The sequence below is a fragment of the Erithacus rubecula genome, assembly GCF_903797595.1.
Source record: "Erithacus rubecula genome assembly, chromosome: 10".
In the NCBI taxonomy this organism is placed as follows: domain Eukaryota; kingdom Metazoa; phylum Chordata; class Aves; order Passeriformes; family Muscicapidae; genus Erithacus; species Erithacus rubecula.
Genome location: NC_136662.1, coordinates 22,819,196 through 22,839,627, shown reverse-complemented (window position 1 = coordinate 22,839,627; position 20,432 = coordinate 22,819,196). Strand labels below are relative to the sequence as shown.

At 40.7% G+C, this 20,432-nt stretch overlaps 1 protein-coding gene across 6 annotated transcripts in view; it reads right to left on the bottom strand.

The window, feature by feature from the left end:
• The window catches only part of SMG7 (SMG7 nonsense mediated mRNA decay factor), a 49,056-nt gene that overhangs the window by 22,110 nt on the left and 6,514 nt on the right, over positions 1-20,432 (bottom strand). For all 6 annotated transcript variants that reach the window (XM_079314588.1, XM_079314591.1, XM_079314590.1 and 3 more), the window contains exons 2-8: positions 8,377-8,408; positions 7,079-7,196; positions 6,078-6,210; positions 3,298-3,469; positions 2,393-2,464; positions 1,238-1,388; positions 773-908 (exon numbers count right to left, since the gene is read on the bottom strand). In XM_079314588.1, the coding sequence (XP_079170714.1) occupies positions 773-908; positions 1,238-1,388; positions 2,393-2,464; positions 3,298-3,469; positions 6,078-6,210; positions 7,079-7,196; positions 8,377-8,408 (814 nt within the window). The remainder of the gene's footprint in view (positions 1-772; positions 909-1,237; positions 1,389-2,392; positions 2,465-3,297; positions 3,470-6,077; positions 6,211-7,078; positions 7,197-8,376; positions 8,409-20,432) is intronic.

Below are 20,432 nucleotides of genomic sequence, written 5' to 3'. Positions count from 1 at the left end.
ATTTTTTTTATCGGTCAGACCATATTCCCCTCTCCTATTTTTGAAAAGCATCCACTGCTCTGCTGAACATATCCATCCTCCCCATTTCCCTCCCACAAATTAGGAAGCTGAAGCAGAGTTTCCAAAAGGCATTTACCAGTTAACACTCTCTGAAACTGTACTACTTTGCATAAATACCTTACAAATTTCTTTTGTTTTGATCTTTGCTGTATTGTCCAACATAGTGAGCTGGGTATGTAATCAACTGGACTCCTGGATTTTCCATGGAAAACATGCTCTGTACAGTTCTAGTCTGCATGAAGTAAGGTTGTATGGGACACTTTTTAAGGGCAAACTGTTGACAGGAGAGGCAAATTTTCCAAAGCAGATTAAAAGCAGCCTTAACCACTGGGAGTGAATAAAAGCCATCCAAAAAATGAAGCTCTCAGAATTCCTCAGGCCACCAAGCCAAGACTTCACTAATGAATCAAGTCTTTTTCACAGATATCCAAGAATCATCCAAGTTAGAGAGCAGAGAATCAATGGTGGTCACTGAATTCTCCTATATCTCCACCAACAGTGGACCACGTGTCAAATAGGAAAAAAATCTTCATCTTGGCAGAAGTTACCAGAACTATCCAATGTTAGCTGCAATGCAAACCTTCCCTAACTGGCCACTTCAGCTTCCTGTGTTTTATCATGTGAAAAAAATGATTACTGGACTGTAATTTCAGAACTTGGCTGCTAAAAATATTCTTCTCAATTTACTAATTAATATGTTGTTAGCACTAACCTTGAACTGTTCTTCCAGCTTTTCTCGAAGAGGGTTCAGCTTCTCCAAGCTCTTACTCAGGTACACATGGCCATGAAATTTGATAAATGCCTTGATGAAATCAGACACGCTCCATCGAGTCTTCACCTCATCACGACTGCAGTTAGAATAGAAATACCTGATTCAGTCTTTGGAATTACACACAGCTGCACATAACACTGCAGAATTACTCCAAAATGAGGGAGGAATGTCCATGCAAAACTACTTTTCATGTTGGTACAATATGCTTATTTCCTGCATTCACTAATCACAGTCAGGAGCACCACAAACTATTGTTACACACACTTGTAAGGATGCTCTGACTGGACAAGGACTGAGGGATTTCTGTTTCCACTGCAAATACAAATAACTTCTAGCAGGGCAGGTACTTCTAGAAGAAATATCTTCCAATTTACCTCAGTGGCAACAATTTACTCTTAGTCTCACCTTTCCAGTGCTTTAGAAAGTGCTTTTTGTAGGTTAGTGGAGGCAGCTGGGAAAGGAAACTTCACAGCAATGCTTCTGCAGTAGTAGAAAATTGTGGTCAAGTGGTCTCCTTTGGAGGAAGCTAGGATAGCCAACTGATTATAAGGCTGACCTAAGGGAGAAAAAGACAAGTTGTCCAACAAGTTGTCCTGGGGGAACACATGCTAGATTTCAGAGTACATGTGGTCACTTGCAAAGGGAGCATACAGTCCTCAGTTCAACAACAGACAAGGCTCAGATCCACCTGCTGACCCTTCCACCCCAGCCTTGGATCTGAATACCACTTCAGTGAAAAAGCTTCCAAGCTTCTAAATTTGTAGTGAGTCTGCTGTTTGGGGGTTTTTTAATGGGTTTTGGTTTGCTTGTGGCTGTGTTTTTGTTGTTGTTGTTTGGTTTTTGTTTTGTTTTGGGGGTTTTGGTCATTTTTGGTTTTGTTTGGTTGTGGTTTTTTGTTTGTCTGTTTTGTTGCCTTTTTAAAAATATTGAAGAAGGATTGGGTATGGAGGTCTCTGATTTTGTTTGCTTGTTTGTTTCAGGAAGGTGAATTTTTGTTTTATTCAGTTAGAATGGAACTGGTTAAAAATTGAATTACAATCAAAGAATTGAATTGAATTCAACAGCCCAGCTCAAAAGTGACATCCTTCTATCACCATCCCTACATTTTGGGTCACTGTAAGACAATAGCTAAAAAGCTAGATCCCTGAAGTTAAAAAAAAAAAAAAAAATTAACTCCCATGAGCAACTTGAAAATCCAATTTTAGCTGCTAAACTTTATAAATCAGCATGGGAATAAACAATGAAAGAAAAAAACTGATGCTGGTCTAAAGCATGCTTTCACTAACTGTACTTCATAATGTAAGAATGTAACAGAGTATAGCACTAGTGAATACCTGGAGTAAAGCTGTATATTATCTTCCCTGTTACAAAATCTGCACAAAAAGGAAGTGACACAGATGGTGCAAATAACCATTATCTAAATGACTGACTGACATGAGGCTTTATTGTATGGTGGTGTGGAGAATTTGAAGAGGGATATTTATATAAAAGCCCAGATTTTCAACTGCCACAGAAGAAAACAACACCCCAAATCTTCCTTTGAACTGAAAAGGTACTCACCATTAGAAGGGACAAGCTGAGCTGCATGTCTATAGTAAGACTCTGCCTGGCTGGTCTGATTCCTATAGCGAGCTAAGAAAACAGCAAAAAAAAAAAAAAAAAACAACAAAAACCAAGCTGAGTTCCAAAATTCCACTCCTCTGCAGTTACTTTCACAAAATGCAACTTACCTGATGAGCATTTCACTAGTATTTCAAAAATAAGCATCAGAAGAATGTGAAATTACAACAAAGAGCACCAAGATTTGACACATTCAATTCTGAGGTGACTGTTTTGCCTCAGACCGAAGACTGTCTTATGGACAACAGTGCCAAGAATACCACATACAGAGGGCTAAAAATATTTTTCATAGTATTTTATGATCTTTGCATGATCACCAACTAGGTCTATTTTTAGGTTGTTCAGAAAGGAATGGCAGAGTCCTAGGGAAATAACTTTCTACAATATAACGTTTTACTGAAATCAAGAAAGAAATAAACCTGTTGAACAATGTAAAAAAGAAATCCCATTTATGAAATACTGGATTTCTAAATAGTACCACTGTACATAAGATGTTAATGCACTGGAATAGAGAAGTGTGCTAGCCTGCTGCAACAAAGTTTTGTAATAGTTACCAGTTTCAGTACTTCCTGTGCCTGCCAGCTAGAACATGATTAGAATGCCAAGGGACAGATTCTAGTAGATTACTAGAAAGCCGGTGATTAACTGTGTCTGTGTTAATGTGTAACACACACTAGGTAAGTCTGAACAGTGTTTCTTTCCAGATCTTTCCCCCTGCAGCAATCACCACAGGCACAATCACCAACTGGCTATTAAAATGGAGAACAGCTGCCACAATACATGCAGATCCCTCTCTAGAAGCTGAACACAACTGCAGGTGCCAGCCCCTTCCTTCTGAAACTCACCAATATCTCCCAGGTGGACAAGGCAGTGCTGGCAGATGTAGGAGCAGGAGCTGGACTGTGGCTTCACAATGGCGCTGGTGTGCGTCTGTTTATTGCTAATGATCCCCAGCTGGGAAGACTTGACACGGCACGGCAGGTCTACGTTAAAAACTGTGCACAATTCCTGTAGTAACTGCAAAAACGGGGCTGGCTCAGTAGCAGCAGGCATTGGAAAGGCATCCAAACATGTCACAAAACTAACAGAGCACCACTGGACGTGTGCTCATCACAGATGAGCCAAATATATTTGAGGTGAACAAGCCTGAGGTTCTGAAAATGAGACTTTAAGCAACTCAATCCCCATGATATTTAAATCACCAAGGATTTATCAGTGAAGATTGACTACAGGTAGTCTACAGATATTATGGGGTTTTATGGTTTTGCTTTGTCTTTTTTTTTGTTGTTGTTGTTTTGTTTTTTCAGTAGAACACTCAAGAGTAACACAGTGGGTTTTATACCTTGATGAAGTGACACTGTTCACTGAAAATAATAGAAAGAACATCCCTCACCCTCCAAAGGAGCTTATTCCAACATAAAAAAAACACACTATCCCAATTCAAACTTTAGAAAGAAGCTGGAACATAACTAAGCTTGTAAGCAACACAAGGCAATACTAACAGTTCAGCGACTGAGGTATCAATAAATATGTGTGATAGGCCAACACAAACTCTTTCAAGGAACAAGGCATCAGCTACTTGATCAAATATTTCAAAAGCTGATTGAAAAACAACCTCAACTCTGCCATTCTAATTAGCACTTTTGAAGTTCTTCCTAACAGACTCCAGCAAATACTCAACAAAGTAACAGCAAGCAGAGAGTGAAGAGCATTTGTTGGACTGAGTTCTAGGATAAAAAATGCAGGTAAGAAGTGACAGACTTTCTCCCAGTTGGGAACATGCTCAGTCTCCAAATAAAACAGACCTGCAGGAGGGTTGCACTTTCAGATAAAGGCACAGAGAAAGCCCATGGCTGACAGAGACACACACTCTGTAAGCAAGATATGACCTGATGCTTTTGCTTGCTGCAGAAAGAGGTTTGTGTTACACCTCACTCCCCTTTGGGTCTGTCTTTATACAGTAAACAAAAATCCCTGAACAAGAGAGATCTCACAGATGAAAGCTGGATAAAAGAGAGTAATTTGACATCTTCAAAGTCCCCATATTAAGAAAATTCATGTTCTTGTTCAAAGATGTCACTTGTGGAAGCCTCACAGCAGGAGAACAGGTACGCTGGCTAAGCCAAGGCTTAAGGCTGAAAATGGGATTAACATCATAGCAAACTGAGAAAGATGACCCAGTCTGTAGCACCAAATTCAGAAAGTAAAATTACCTGATCCACTGTTTTTTGCAAGACAAACAGTGTAGATGGTAGAATGCCCCTGGCAATCATGACAGCTTGTCAAACTGGCTGCTTCTAACAACTGGCTTTACAGAAAAACAACAATGCTGAAGGGAAAAAAGGGGTAGCCACAAGGGTAGCCTGGAGTTGGCACTGCAGATGTCTGGAATCCAACTAAGAAATAATACAGTACAAATGACCTTCTGTGAGTGCTGTAAGCTGAAGAAAAAGTTTAGTCTGAACACTGAGAGAGGATTCAGCAACCACAATGTTGTTGAAGCAGACACCAAATGAGGGGAAAAAAGGAAAGAAAGGCAAGTTATCTTTAGTAAGGTCATTATCATTCACTAACACAGGAAAGAGTGTAGGGAAAAATATATCAGTAAGAAATAAGCATATGAATATGCTCATTCCTTTGGCAATTAACTGAAAGTCTTGCAAGATTCTTAGCCCAAGAGCACTCAACAATTCAGTTTTGCTTTCGGGGAACACAAGTTCCTAGAAGAGAATTAACTGCTCTAATTGTTGTCAAAAATACAGACTTACACCTCAATTCTCATAATTGGTGTTAGGAGGCACAAGGAAGGGATAAAAATCAAAACCATTAGGCCATCACACACATCCTGTGCATCTGTGTTTTGGTCACATATTTCTGTCCCTGAGTAATTTAATCTAAACCGATTATCCTTGTTTATCCTTTACTATACAGTGAATGAAAAGGATTTAAAGCAATGGCACACAAACACATACCTAGGAATGAGAAGCTAAATGGGAATTTTTAGAGAAACAGAAGAATAATAGAACTATGAAATCATCACCTAACTCATCTGCTAGGCTTGAGGGTTTTTGTGTCATGATTTTTGAAAGACATTACAATTAAAAGGCAAAATTCCTCAGCACAGGTCACTGCAGAGACAGAGTAAATGGCTTTAAGAGGGACTGGAGAGGCAGTGAAGGCTAGGCCTTCTAATAGAGGACTCACACAGGCAGTAGGTCAAGAAGGCAACAGATGAAGAACGAGAAGACAAGAGAGTGCAAAGAAGTATCATTCTGCCCTTTCCTGCTGCTTTATGGTTGCACTGAGCAGACAAAGCAGAGCACAGTAAGAAAGAGACCTTTGGCCTTACCCAAAACAGTGGGATTTAGGCTTTAAAGAGATTCTATTAGAAAGGAAACTAAACTACACCAAAAAACAACTACCAGATGCACAGAAGTTTCAGCTTAAGACTGATCAAAAGAAAGCCCATCACCAGCTCTGCAGACATCCCCTGCTGAGAGCACCACGGTTAGCAAGGTGCACTGCTCAATCCAACACAGCAGCAGTTTCCTAAGCTAAGGGCAAAGGACAGATTTTACCCACCTAAAACTGATCTTCCACCCATCCTCTACTTTGTGCAACTCACCTGTGTGTAGAAGCCACTAGCTGCCTCTAAAAACAGAGAAAGGTTCGCCTGAACTTCGCTCCGATTCGGATTTGCTCTGTTTTTCGCCTGACCCTGGAGTGTTGTGATCTGATTTTTAAAGGCATGATTCCAACTGAAAATAAAAGAGGCATTTATCTTTTTACTTTGGAAGTGTCTTATGCAGACAGCATAAGCAACAGGAAAGAACTGTTTAATTACATAGCATCAGACATGAAGAATACTCAAATTCAGGCAACATTCAGAAGAGAAAAAATGTTAAATATGGAATAACCACCTTTCCTCACCTTCCATATCTAGGGAAACAGATCCTGATAGATATATATAGCTAACATATATGTGTATATACATACACATCCTACTCATCTGGCTTCCCTCAATGCTGAAAGAACCACATGCTTCTGTTAACTAAACTTATTACAACCCATATCTGCAACTTAAATAACAGGAAATTGATTCAGGGCACGGAGAAAACCCAGCTGGATCTTCCCCTGATTTGTAAGGTGTCATGAGCAACTCATTAAGTTCTCCCCTAATTATTCCTCCCTCTGCCCAGCTCTACCTCACAGAACTTAGAACACAGCTCTTCAGCAGCTACTCAGCTCCTGTTAGACCTTAATCAATGTTCCAGGTGATTACATCAGGCAAACAAGTCCTCCTTTCCAGAAAATGCAGACTTCACCCCTTCTGTGACAGCAGAGCAGACTGGTGCTCCTTAGGTTCTCCACTTCCATCTGGCTCTCCAAAATCCCCTCCTGCATGACATGGCTGCTTCTGAATGGCCAGAGGTAAAACACTAACCTACTGAATGCTCTTTATCAGCTCTGCAGTGCATTCTCCTGTTTCACCCACAGCACAGCTCTCATTTTAAAGGAAATAAGACAACCATTCAATAGGATACAATTGCTTTTCTGCAGTTCTCAAGGTTTCCTGCCCCCCAGCCCAGATTACATACATACACACAAATTCAATGAGGTACTTACAGGTCCTGCTCCACTTTTTTGTCTAAAGCGTATTCCAGATCAGTTACTAGCATTTTTTGATACAAGTCCTGTAGAGCCTGTCTGGATGTCCAGACTTCTGCTGGACCCAGCTTTGAATCTGAGCAACAAGAAAGAAAAAAACCCCAAAGACACACAAATTTACAAAGTTAATCTGAGTCTTCATACATTCACCAAATGAAAAAATAGAACTCAGTGTAAGGTACACACCACCAAGCACCTGCTTTCATCAGTTTCCTCTGAATAGTGAAATACAAGAACTAGAGGTGTTGAGGGCTCACTGATTAACTGATGAGTCTCCTACAACACCAGAACTAGATGTGAACAAAGTTAGCAGCTGGCAAGTAAAAAACAAAACAGGAGGATGTAGTTCCCCATAAGTTAATAAACTGCAGAATTTCTTGCCGCTGGATGAATTTAGAAAATTTTCCAGTGTAGACTGAAAATAATTAGCAGACAATAAATCCATGGAGGGATGCTAAACAGGGCAGTGCATGGCACACACTGTGGGTATTTAGAGAACACTGTGGGCAAGTACTGCTGCATGCTTGCCACGTTCTAACTCTTCAGCAGTCATCTGCTGTCCATCCCAGAGGGTGAGTGCAAACACTGCTCCCTGCTATTGAGTCAGTGTCCAATTTCCCATGGCTTCTACAACCACCTGGGCTGAGGCTGCAGGAGCACAAGGGATAAGCCTCACCCCAGGGAAACATCCTAATGCTAGGGTGGAGCCACTCCTGTTGGGTGGGTCCAGATGGTTTTGATATTCCTATGGGGACTACACCAGCCTGCTGCTTTCACTACACCAAGCTGGCAAGCACAGTTGAGCAAAGGTCCATGAGGGAAGCTACTTTTACTGCAGGTCTGATTCATTAATATAAACTATTTCCATTTCCCATTAATACATATAGCTTAAATCACAACTCATAGCATTTCACTGTGTCTAGGGCTGCACTTTCACAACACATGGCAGTGCTCAGATGAGCATTTCCTCATACAGGTTCCTTAAAACCACCCAAATCCTGGCTAATCCCTAGTACAGCAGTTCCTTCAAATGTTTAGAACATCCCAACTCAACTTTAAAAATATGCATTAGGTACATGCAAAAGGGGCACAGTTGTTAAAGTACTACTTATTTATTTATATACAGAGGACAAGCCTTTAACATAAAGTCACACACTTTCCAGAAAATCCTTAGGAATGTTAAGCAAAAGGCACACAAAAGGAAAACAAAACCAGGAATCAAATATTATTAACTGTAAAAAAAAAAAGGCAATTACCTGTCATGTCAGCCTTCAGGACTTCTGCCTGCCTGTAAGAAAGCAGTAAGATAATAAATTAGAAACAGACAGATCAAAATAACTGAATTATGCCAAAGCACATTCATGCAATGGTGAATCTGCTTACAACTCACTCTGCTCTAGTTCACTCCATACAGGATTTGAGCTACTGTTGTGCAACAGGGTGACTGCTTTTAGTTCATCCCATAACAGTAGTCAACCGTTCACTTTTCCCTGCTTATGCCTCTTTCTGAACAAATACAAACTAAAAATGCTTACATTGTGGTTCATATTTTAAGCTTTATGTGGCAGCACTGTCCTGCCACCATTAGTGACAATTACCTGGGAACTTGATATGACTCTAAGTTGTCACATGTGAAAGGCAGGAGCCAACAGAGTCAGAGCAACACAAACTTGCATCAGTGTTGTCAGCACCTTAGTACAGCTCTCCTGCCCCCCAGGCTGCAAAAGTTTTATGTAGGGAGAAGGGATAAGATTATGGCTTCCCCAATTATTTCTCTTCCTTGAATGCATCCTTAAAGTAATGCTTTTATCAGGCTTCCAAGGAAAAAAATCACACAGTACACACAGAAAGAATGGCTACTACAGGTGACTATCTACAGCTCCTGCACGGAGCATCCTCTGCCAATCCCCACTGCTGGTGGAGGTTGGCAAATAGCTTCCCAAAAAGAAGAACACTGGGGCAGTCTTCAATAAATATTTCTGAATGGCCATTGTCTGGCTGGGGCAGCAATAGATGTGCTACAGCTGAGCACAGTGTCAGCAGTACACAAAGCTTCAAGGAGCAGCACTGCTGGCCTGTCTGATGGACACAATTAACCCAGGGCTAGCAGAGGGGACTAAGGCTGCCTGGGTTTGGATGGGACATGTGCCTCTGCTCTTGATGCACTCAAGTGGTGATATAGATTTGGAGAGTGCAAGCTTTCCACACTGGACATGGAATTCTCCCAGCATATGAAATGCTCCCTTCACCTGCCTCAGGAAAAAAACACAACACCACAGATGGAAGACACACTGTGCCTAACATAAATGTCAGATGCCAGCTGGAAAAAAATGGAGACCCAGCAAGAGCACCACCTAATCTCTAAAGGGCCTGCAGAAATAAGCACATACTTTTTCTTGCCACTGTGAAGTTGTGGTGACTAAAGTTTTTAAGTTCTTTCTGGGATCTACCTACTGACCACAAATTATAGGGAAGGTTTTGAGGTCCATATGAGAATTAAAAGTGTATCAGAATAGAATATACATTACTAGGAAGATGTAAATTGGTAAGTCCCTTCATGAAATTTTTGTTTATTAAATACAAGCATTATCTGTAACAGCTCACCATAGTCACCTCCATCCAAGAAGCAATGGGATGCCCCAAGAGCTTTAATTGTCAAAACCAAAAGGTAAGAACATCTTAACTGGTATCAGAAGTGAATCTGTACATTCCTCACCTGATGCAAATTTAATGCCTTTAAGACAACTTTTGGTTTATTTATTTGAAGAATGTGTTTATGTTTTTTAACTCCTAAAAGCAGGGAACTTGCAGAAAAGATAACAGAGACAAGCAATGCAAATTTTAGGTACTGTATCAGGAGAAAGCTGAAACTCCAAAAAACATTTTTTCCTCATCCACCCAGAAGTAACAAAAGGCACCTAAGTGAAGGCTCTCTGTGGCTGCAGCCAGCAGGATGGGAATGAGCAGATCCTACCTCCATGGAGCCAAGAAGGGACAAGGAGAAACAGAAATCTCTGTGGGCTATGATGCCTCGGTTTTTAGCTTTTATATTTTTTAGATTCTCTGCTACTTGGTGTGTAACTCTGAAACTTTATATTAGGTGTTAGTAAGTTCTCTTCACATGCTAATTAGACAAAACAATCCCTTTCCAGCTTGAGAACCAAGGACAACCTGTACCCAAAAAGCAGAAACAATGGTGAAGGGAAGGGAGCAAGCCAGGGGGCTGAGACTTCATGGCCTGGGGCTGTGGTTGGACAACTGACCCCAACATGCAGATGAACCAAAACTTATAAAAATGATGAGATGGGATGGGATCTATCTTGGATTTGATTTGGGTGTAGCCCCAGCCAGGCTCTTGCACTGCCCAAGGTGGATCCTTTCAATAAATACCTATTTTATTCCTTTTGCTCTGCCCAGTCTCTGTTCCAGGTCAGCCTTTCCAGGCATCACTGTGCCTGGGCAGCCCCTGCACTTCTGACCCACAAGTCTGGTCAGGCATAGAGCTGAGCCAGATCTGTGGTGCTGGGACTTGGCAGCCAGCGATGCCACTGCTCCCAAGGAAAACCTGACTTGCTCAGGTGCTGGAATCTCACTTTTCTGAACAGCCAGCCAAGTTCCTACAGTCTGGCTCACGCTTCAAACATCTTCCAGTGCTGTGAAGGTCTCCTCTGAGCTGAGAACACAATCTGTGCTGCCAAAACCATGAATGCAGAGAGGTTCAGCCCCAGCAGGACATGCAGGACTGCGCCCACAGACACGAGCCTGGAATTCTCTTCCAGGCACAAACGCTCTGCCTTTTAAAAGCCAATTTCCAAAGCTCCTCTGGAAATTAGTTGTGAGGAATTACATTCCACTAAGTACAATCTTTAAAAGGGGAAATATAAAAGCACTTTCTTTTTCCCCCAGAAGTTTGCCCTCACTGTTGCCTAGAGAATTCAGATGAAGAGAGCCTCAGGCTCTACATCAGTGCAACTGCTGACAAATTCTGTAAATGCACAGACCTAATCATATATCTAGACCTGAGCTTCTACCAAAAAGGCTTATTTAAAAACACTTTTTTTTTTTTTTTTGGAGAGAAAACTCATGTGCTCACAGAACAAGAGACTTTAGCACCAGTTGCTTCACCAGATATAACACAGACTGCCTTGTATAATTTTGTATAATTTATAAAATTACAACAAGCAATACTGAAGGAATTGTCACTAATTTTTAATAAAATGTATAGAAGTTATTTCAATACTTCTGAGAGGCCAAAGGAATTAGGAGAGTCGATCTAACATTATTATGCTGCTTCTCATTTCCTCCTAGAAACACTTTATTTCAAATAGCTACATTCTAAGCCAGGATAAGAGGGGGTAGCCTGGGTACAAAACTTGCTCGGCATCAGTGGCAAAATATTAGTGGGGAGAGAGAGAGATGCACTGCCCACTCCTTAAACTTCACAGTGGGTCTTTGCTGGTGCTCAGGGACTCCTAGTGGGCACCAACTGGAGTTCACTGGTAACAACTGATGAGAGTTTCTCACAGTGACAATGGCTCCTCTATCACCCAGCACTTTTAACAAGCTCTTCTGGCCATATATTTTATTATACCACCTCATACTGAATCTACATTAAATTGACTCATTCTGGGGCAAAAAAAGGTTGCGTGCTAGAAAACCATACAGCCTCTTTAGGTTAACTATTCTATTCAAGTTTTTCTCTTGTTGCCAAACTCTATTTGTGCATCACTGAACAAATGGATCTATTTTACCACTGTCCCCAAAAGAACTCGTTTCTGTTCCAATATCTGTCTTCAGTTCTGCTATAATTCAAAACACTCAATCACAAATTTTCAGTTCTGCATACACCACCCTGCATCTCTAACAAGGCTGTATCCATTCTACACAAGCAGGGGTCTGCTAACAAACTTCATTATCAAGCACAGATAAGCCAATAAAATCAAGCCCAACTTCTCAAAGTAGCAGTTTTGTGTTACCCAGCTAACATCCTCTACTTTTGGAAGTCAAGCTTCACTTACACCACACCTCTCTCATTTTCACAGTGAGGATGTGCCAGGCATGACCTGCTGTGGCATGACAAGTTCTACAAAAAACATGGAAAACCCCAGACCTCACGAAGCCAACATGGAACACAACACTGCTTTCACTGTTCCTGAAGGGGAACTCCACCTGGTTTTCCCCTGACAGCCCTAAGCATCAGCAGCTGTATCAGTTCCCTCATCAAAACTCAGTAATACAACTCCCCCATAAGGAATTGAGGATTTACATGACTAAAATGGGGAATGAATTCAAGCAGCTGGGCTTATAAAAGCCATTGGAATCCAATCACACATTCTGTGATTCTAGAAACTAAAAAACATCAAATGGGCAGGAGTTTCACTCCAAGCAGAAATCCACACTCCTGCAGCTCTCTTTTCTGGAGGTGAATGCAAAAACTGTGCCACACCTGCAGCCTAATGTGCCTTAGCTGGAGGTGACTGATCCCAAGGCTCATCAAGGGCACTGCCAGAAGTACAGAAATATATAGAATAAATGTGGGAAACCTTTCATTCTGGGTAGGAAAGGTAAATTTTCTATACTAACATACTAAAAGTCCAAGATACTTAATATTTTAATTTTATAATTTCAGTATTTGGCAAGGCTCCCACCAGAAGGAACTTCAAAGCAACAACCCGCAACTACCATTTTAGATTTTCCTCAAAATAAGTTATCTTCAACAAAAATTTATAATGGTTTTAACACTAGTGTGTTTTTTCTTTATTTGTCCATATTTAAGCATACCCATGCTGATTCAGGGCAGGAAACACTAACAGCATGGACACTGAATACTCCACAGCATATTTAGAGGAGATGGGTTGTTCAGAAGCCCCAAAGCACTGCACCCAAGACATCATTCACATCTGGAATAAAATGTGAGGAAAACTTGCTGATACAAGCAGTTGACAGTTTTATGAAAAATAAGTATTTTTCCTTCAATTCCTAAGAGTTACCACTAACACTTGCTAAAACTGCAAGCTTTCTTAACAGTTTTTAGAGACTATGTGGCTACTAATCCTTTGCAGCTGGTACACGTTGCTAAAGGTTGGATTCTGAAACAGAACTCTGACTTCCCTGAACTGTTTTGTAAACAGTATCTTTAACTACGACCTGTCAGAAGGAAATACTTTTGCAGCAATCTTAGGACTGTTAATAAACATAGATGATTATGCCTGAAGAACAGTAGCACTGAACTTGTGGGTAAACTTAATCTTTGATTTTTCCTCCACCCATTAATTCAACATCACCTGAATACAACAGACTTCAGACAATAGCTGTTAACAGCCTCACACACCATTTCCTGAAAGGGCAAATGGATGGAATCAGGTTCTTGCAGGGGTATATAGCATCCAACAAAGATTTTACTTATAATTTGTGTAGAGACTCGACCCACTGGCGCATCAGACATGTACTGTTAAACAATATTAACAGCTTTACCTCTACAGAAGGAGTTCTTAGTGTTACAAACTTTCAAGTGTTGCCACCTAATTTAAATGACCACAGTTTGCATAAAATTCTGGAATCACTTGCTTAAGGAGCTGGCAGGTTCAGGTGATGTCAGCTCTTACTGAGGTAGCAAGAGATCTTCAGGCTGTGGGTCATGGAATTAAGCCTTCCATGTGCTGTGGAAGGTTACTGTTAACACACATCAATGAAAAAGACCTTTAACAGAACCATCTTATTGTCAATTTTACGTGCAAAGTTTAAATCTTATTACTCCTCTTACAGGCAGCTGAAGCCAGGGTACAGGTAATTTCCTTGACCTGCAGTTTAATCAGATTATAGCTGTAGATCAAAGCCACAGAAACAAGTAATTCATCACCAGTAAAAAAAAAAACAAAAACAAACTCTACACTTTTGCAAGCAGATATTAAAGCAAAGCAATCACCACCTGAATACAAACCCCCTTCACAGGGAATCCTACTCTACTCCTTTTGTGTTCTCAGCCGAGAAGGATGCTGAGAAATGGGGACACAGAACACGGTTTTTCTTAATCCCATCTTCCCTCCTTCTCCTCTAGTAGAAGTAAGCCATAATAATTATCCTCAAAACACAACCACTAAAAGCAACTCTTTCCAAATTTGATCAGAGCTGACAATCCTCCTCCTTGGATAAGGGTAGAAGTCCCCTTGCCATCAGCTTCATTCAAACTCATTTTCTTCCTCCAGTTTCATGCAAGTCAGTTTCTTTGTCCCAAGATTTTAAAACGATATGCCCCAAAGGTAAAAGCACTCCTAAAGGAAGTTAGTGTGTTTTTAATCTCTGATTTAATCTACAGAGAGGGAAATACAAATCTACACTGCTCAAGCTTCTGGCATTCCACTGCCTCCACTGGACTCTGCTCTCCCTCTCCCTACAACACAGACAAAATACATCCTCTCACCTGCCTGCAGCCCTGGAGAGCAGTGACATGCATTTCCCTCTGGAAAGGCCACTCCACTTTGCATCAAGAGGGCAACAACTGCAGCATCTCAATTCTGACTTTTAGCTCTACAAGTTCCCTGCTGCCTCCAACCTCCATTAACAGCTTGGGAGAGATCTGAGTTTTATATTTCTCATTTTTGGTATTCCCTACAGAACCCCTTCCTCTCCATCCCTGCCTCAAATTACCCCTTGTGCAGTGGCAAATGCTGACCTTTATGCTCAGTAAGGGTGGAACAGCTCCAACACGGAGGAAATTATCATTTAAGAGGAGTCAGTTACTGGGAATTTGAGATACTGTCTTCATTGCTAAGCAGCAGATGGGTAAAGAGCAAATCCATTACATGGTACCATCAGAGGTGGCACAAGTAATCACAAATAAAGCACAAGTAATCCCTCATACTGTGTTTGCAGCAAGTCAGCTATGACAGATACAGTGGAGTTCAGCATTTTCAACAGTGCTCACCAACTCCTAATACTAACATCTATGCCCAGATAGTCAAGGCCTTCCAAAACATAAACCTTAAAGCAAAATTATTGATATTTAAATATTGTGGTCATTCAGCAACTGTAAACTGGTTTTTGCCAATCCCATTCATTTTATAAACTCCATCACATGAAACACACATCTATGCACAAACATGATATACCCAAAAGTTTTAAACAGCTTTTCATTATTAAGAGGTTTGAAAGGACACCACATGGTACAGACAAGCCTTGACAAAAATGCTCAGATTACATCTGGATATGATCCTAATTGCAAACTGCATCTTAGAAATTATTTTCAATTTTCCATCCTTGTGTGAAATCCATGTTTGTGTGAAATTATACACAAACAATACTCTGAAAGCACAGTAATGGCAGAAGGCTGAACACCAGCTAGGGAGAATTATATCCTCCATTTATGATAATTAAATGGGTACTCAGCACATCACTGCCAGTCATTTATAGGAGTCTCATTAGCTGCTCCCCATTCTCTATCAGAAACACACAGGCAGTGCTGTTCTGAGATAAACTTACTTTCCAGATAGAGAATAAGCAAATCATTTCTGGCTTAGCAACACACAACCCACCTGCACTACTCTGCTGTTGGTTCTCCTCAGTACAGGAGTGGCTCATCCAGAAGGGCTGTTAGCTACAAAACCCAAGTCCATCACCAAAACACATAGTACTCCTGGAATATGTGAAATTATTCTGTTCTATGTTCAGCTGAAGGAGAAACCTATGACCAATCCAACCAGCTCAGAATAGCAAATGTTATTAGCAAAGAAGAAGGGAGGCCAGTGGATACACTGCTACAAGAACTGTCCTCTCCAGGAGTGGTGCAGCTTGAGGCCCAAACACCAACAGGGATGGAGGAAATCCAGCCTGCTTGAAGATATGCAGCTCCCTGGCCCAAGTCCAGCTGACCTGTGTAGCTGTGCTCCAGCAGGCTCAAACTGCCTCCAAATAGATCTGCTGCCACCATTGCCCCACTGAGCACTCTCAGGTACTCCCAGTTAACCAATAACCTCCTTTCCTGTTTTGAAAACTAATGGATTGGTTAGGAGAAAGCATCTGAGCAAATTTATAACCCCCAAGGTTAAATCTACTTTTGAGACCCAAATAATTTTATTAAAAAAAAAAATTATTTCAAATTTAAATCTCAAGACCTAGTCCTTTCTAGTAATGTGTCAGAAAAGTTCACATGATGTTCAACTGAGCATAAATTACTATCTGCTTTATGAACCATATATGGAAAAACATGGCCGACCTTTACTAAACATAAACTGTAAAAAAGAATAATGTGAATGCAGTTTTCCAGACCACAGTCTCCCTTTCAGCAGTCAGATCACACCTCATTATCTTCTGTAAAGGCTGAGGAAAGGCTCCATAGCAATGGATTCCCACACCCCACCTGAAGATCAGATTGTAGGCCTAGAAAGGCCCTCAAAAGGTTATAAAGTCCAACCCACCACCCGGATGTTACTTCTGACAAACATTTAGTTGCTTGTTTTTGAAGTCCTACCAAGTCACCTCCATAGCCCAAAGCAACATCCCAGACACTGCCAAACCATTCCCACCTGGTATTGCATTTTTCCTTCAGGAACTCCTGCGTGCCTTGGGTTCACCCACTCCAGCTCCTGCCTCCCACCAAATCCCACAGCAAAAATCACCAGCCTTGCTCAATCCACTGCTACTTTTGGGACCTGGGGAAGGGTAGTGACTGTCCTCACTCAGAGAAAGCATTTTCTGAATCTTTGAGGCATATTAAAAGATTTGACATGTGACAACAGTTACCAGGTATTAACTCAGCATTTGTGTTACTCAGGCTGCCCCCACATTCCACTTTGCAATCAAGTACAGATTTGATTTCATAGTCACTTGTTTTGTGTAGTATACCAGCATGTCCAAAAGAATTTGGAAAATAGAATCATTTTAGCACTGTGCTTCAGCATTTGACAATAAAGCAGGGAAACCAGGTGAATCATGCTGCTTTAATACCAAAATCTGAAATCTTTATGTTCAACAGCATTTCCCATTACACACAAAAAACTTCGTGTACCTGAGTCCTTAAAGACCCAAAGATCTTCATGTCTTTTGGAACTGTCCTTCCAGAAGACAAAACATTCTTGACCCACATCACCTAATGCTCCAGCACATCAGTTCTCAAAGAATTATTTCAGGAATTAACAGAATCAGTTATGCAGGAGAGAAGATACACCCAAATTCTTACCACCTAATGTAATGTTACAGGCAGACACAGCCCTTTTTTTAGTGCTGACTTCTGAATGGCCACCTATGATGGAAGTGACCAAAATAGTCTGTAGCTGCACAAGCAGCATCAGCAAGCACTTGACATCTTCATTAGAAACATACTGAAAATATTTTTTATGGGTACTTTCAAGCATTAGAGATTATTTCAGTCTTTGATATCAAAACCAGAAAACAAGTACTTCAGCTGAAGTCAGAGCAAGCCACAATCCCCTACAGATGTCTTTGCCCCAAGCCCCATATCTCCTGCCACTTACCTCAAAACTAAATAAATATTTAAATTAAATAGTCATGGTATGTTCAAGCTGGGTAGAAAACCTGCCAGACATTCATGCCCTGGCATAATCTATGTGACATACTCATGAATTAAGGCCTGCTGTAATAATCCAAATGCACGTCAACAATGCATATTAAGGATTTTATCACTTCTTTTCTAGTTAAAGATTTCACATATGTTCAACATGACACCTATGAATGGTATTAAGGCAAACTGAAACACCTTCTGGATTTTTACTGCAAGTTTACTCTGTATATTTTAATAATTTAACTGACAACCATTAACTAATATAGAAATCTCACCTTTTTCTTAAGATTGAAATAACATTTCCTTTACTTTACTAGTAACTGAAGCAGCATGTTTGAGCTCTAAGAACTGGTACAGTTTTCATGGTTTTATACACTTTTGGTGGGTCTGGGTCTTAATGCTTATAAATGTGGTTTAAATCCTTTGAAACTATTCTTACCAACAGACTGGCTTTTTCCTGGGAATATCTGGCTGGATCAAGTCTCTCCTCAGAAGTTTGGTCATGACATTGTCAAGTATTTACACTATTTCAAGACAAACAACTTCAACAGCCAGATGTCTTGTCCCATTCTTATTTCTCCATAGGTACAGAGGATTAGCACTTCTTAGCAACTTTTTTATATAGAGGATTTTCATTTTCAGTTATTATTAGGTTAGTTTGGAAAATGTGCCCTGAAGACCCCTCGTAACAGCTCAAGTGTACCTTGAATTAAGATCAGGAATGTCCAAAGGCCCTTCCAAAACCAGTACTGTCTGCAGAAGGAACCAAAGCTGTCAAAGGTTGTTTGGGTTGAAGAAAGATTATCACACAGTCACAGCTGTTTGACACATAGGAATATCCACATGCTTTCTTCATATCATGGTGAGACCAACACAGGACATGATACCAAGAGAATTTCACTGCAACAGTCAGCAGTAAAATTTACAGGACTATAGTAAAACAAAGGGAGAAAGTGGCCTTCCCAACAGATTTGTCAAAGAGTCATTTATTCTTCCCGTGTAGGGAAGTTAAGATGTGCTAAGTAACAGCACAAACTATGGGAGGCCCAAAACAGGCAGGCTCCAAACAAACTGCCCTTTGCTGTAGCCTGACCAAACAGGAACAACTCTCAAGGGCTCATTAAATCAAGGCATCATGAAACACCAAAAAGTCTCAAATAAAGATGCTTAATGCCAAAAGGTCTATTTTTCTGTTTTCTAAGCAAAAAAGTGGTTGCCTTTAAGTAGTTAAAAAAAATGTTCTCCACACTATTTTGGCAGAATCAGTCTTAAAGGTACCATACTCAGAATAAATTTCTCATTTTCCAACAGCTACAGAGTAGCTCTCAGATAATTTAGCTGTATGATAAGCATGGTCTGAAGACTCAAAACAGAAAATTCTTCAGAGGAGAGGAGGGGAAAAAATGAAATAAAAATCAACTTTATCCCTACCACCATTTATACAAAGCAGAAAACTGTTCAATGAGGCTGAACACTAGAGGACACTTTCAGCACCAAAAACAATGAAATAAAAAGATGAGAAATAGACTGCTGATGTATTCTGGATATCATAAGTACTTTCAGAAATATTATCTTTTGTTTCCCTGAAGATGGAAGAAATATTAATTCTAGCAGGACTCCTAAGTACCTCAAGGGTATCTGTGATTTGAGTCCCATCAGTGAAATTCAGACTGTCACCCACAGATCTGTAACAATCCCAAGAGATTCAGAGACTCTCAGCCTTCTGGTTCCTTATGATAATCCCTTGAGTGCAGAAGTCAGTGTGAATAATCCAAGAGAAGTCTGACTGGAATACAGAAAGAAGAGAAAGCAGACCTCATGTCACTCAAAAAAGTTTATTCCATCCCAGCTCACAGGATTACATTGATCTGAACAAGTACCTGCTGATTTAACTCAGAGGAATTTAAATACTCAGCTTCAGAACACTGTTTAAGCCATTTCCCCCTCATCTGGTCATCTGGGAAGTCCCTAAGCTTACAATGAAAAATTTGTCTTAAATTCAAATAGGAAGAGCAGCAGTGGGCAGACAAGTCTAGAAACGTGGCCCAAAGGCAGGACTTGGAGCAGGGCTGCACAAGTGGCAGCTAGTGATGACTCCAGTACTCAAGTGCTCAGCAGGCACACACAAAGCCACCAGCCCCCCACTCTGTATGGAATCATGAGAAACGATGGCCCAGAGCCCTCAATTCACTTCACAACAAATAATCTGTTATTCCTCTATTCTTACAGCAGTAAGATGGAGAAACAAGATACCATATCCCCCTCTGAGCAGAGGAAAACCTATGTTTTCCCAAACACCACTGAAATCTATGTCCTCCCTCATAATACATTAAAAAGTACAGAATCAAAATATGCATCTCTGCTAATGATTTAAAGGAGAAAAAAATCTGTGGGTTTATTCCACTCCAGCCTGACAGCAGCTGTGTGGTTTTTCCAGTAAGATGAGGACAATCCTCAAGTTCAAAGTAATGAAAGCAACAACTAGTGTCCTCCCACATATATTCCTTACAAATTATAGCTGCATTCTCTAACTGCTCTTCTACCAGCCCGCTGCTATGAGTGAGTCTCTGCTACTGTTGTGAAGATCTAACAGCAGTCATGAAGAACCCTTAAACCTCTACAATCCCCAGCAGCAACTCATCCAACAAAATCAGATCCACAGCAAATTATCCTCTCTTCCCTCCCCAGCCACTATGCACTTGAACTGCAATTTCTCCTCTTCAGTAGTCATTTTTTCTGGCTGAGCAGGGCAGGGAAGATGCCAAGGCATTTATCCATCAAGTCACTGTCTTCCCA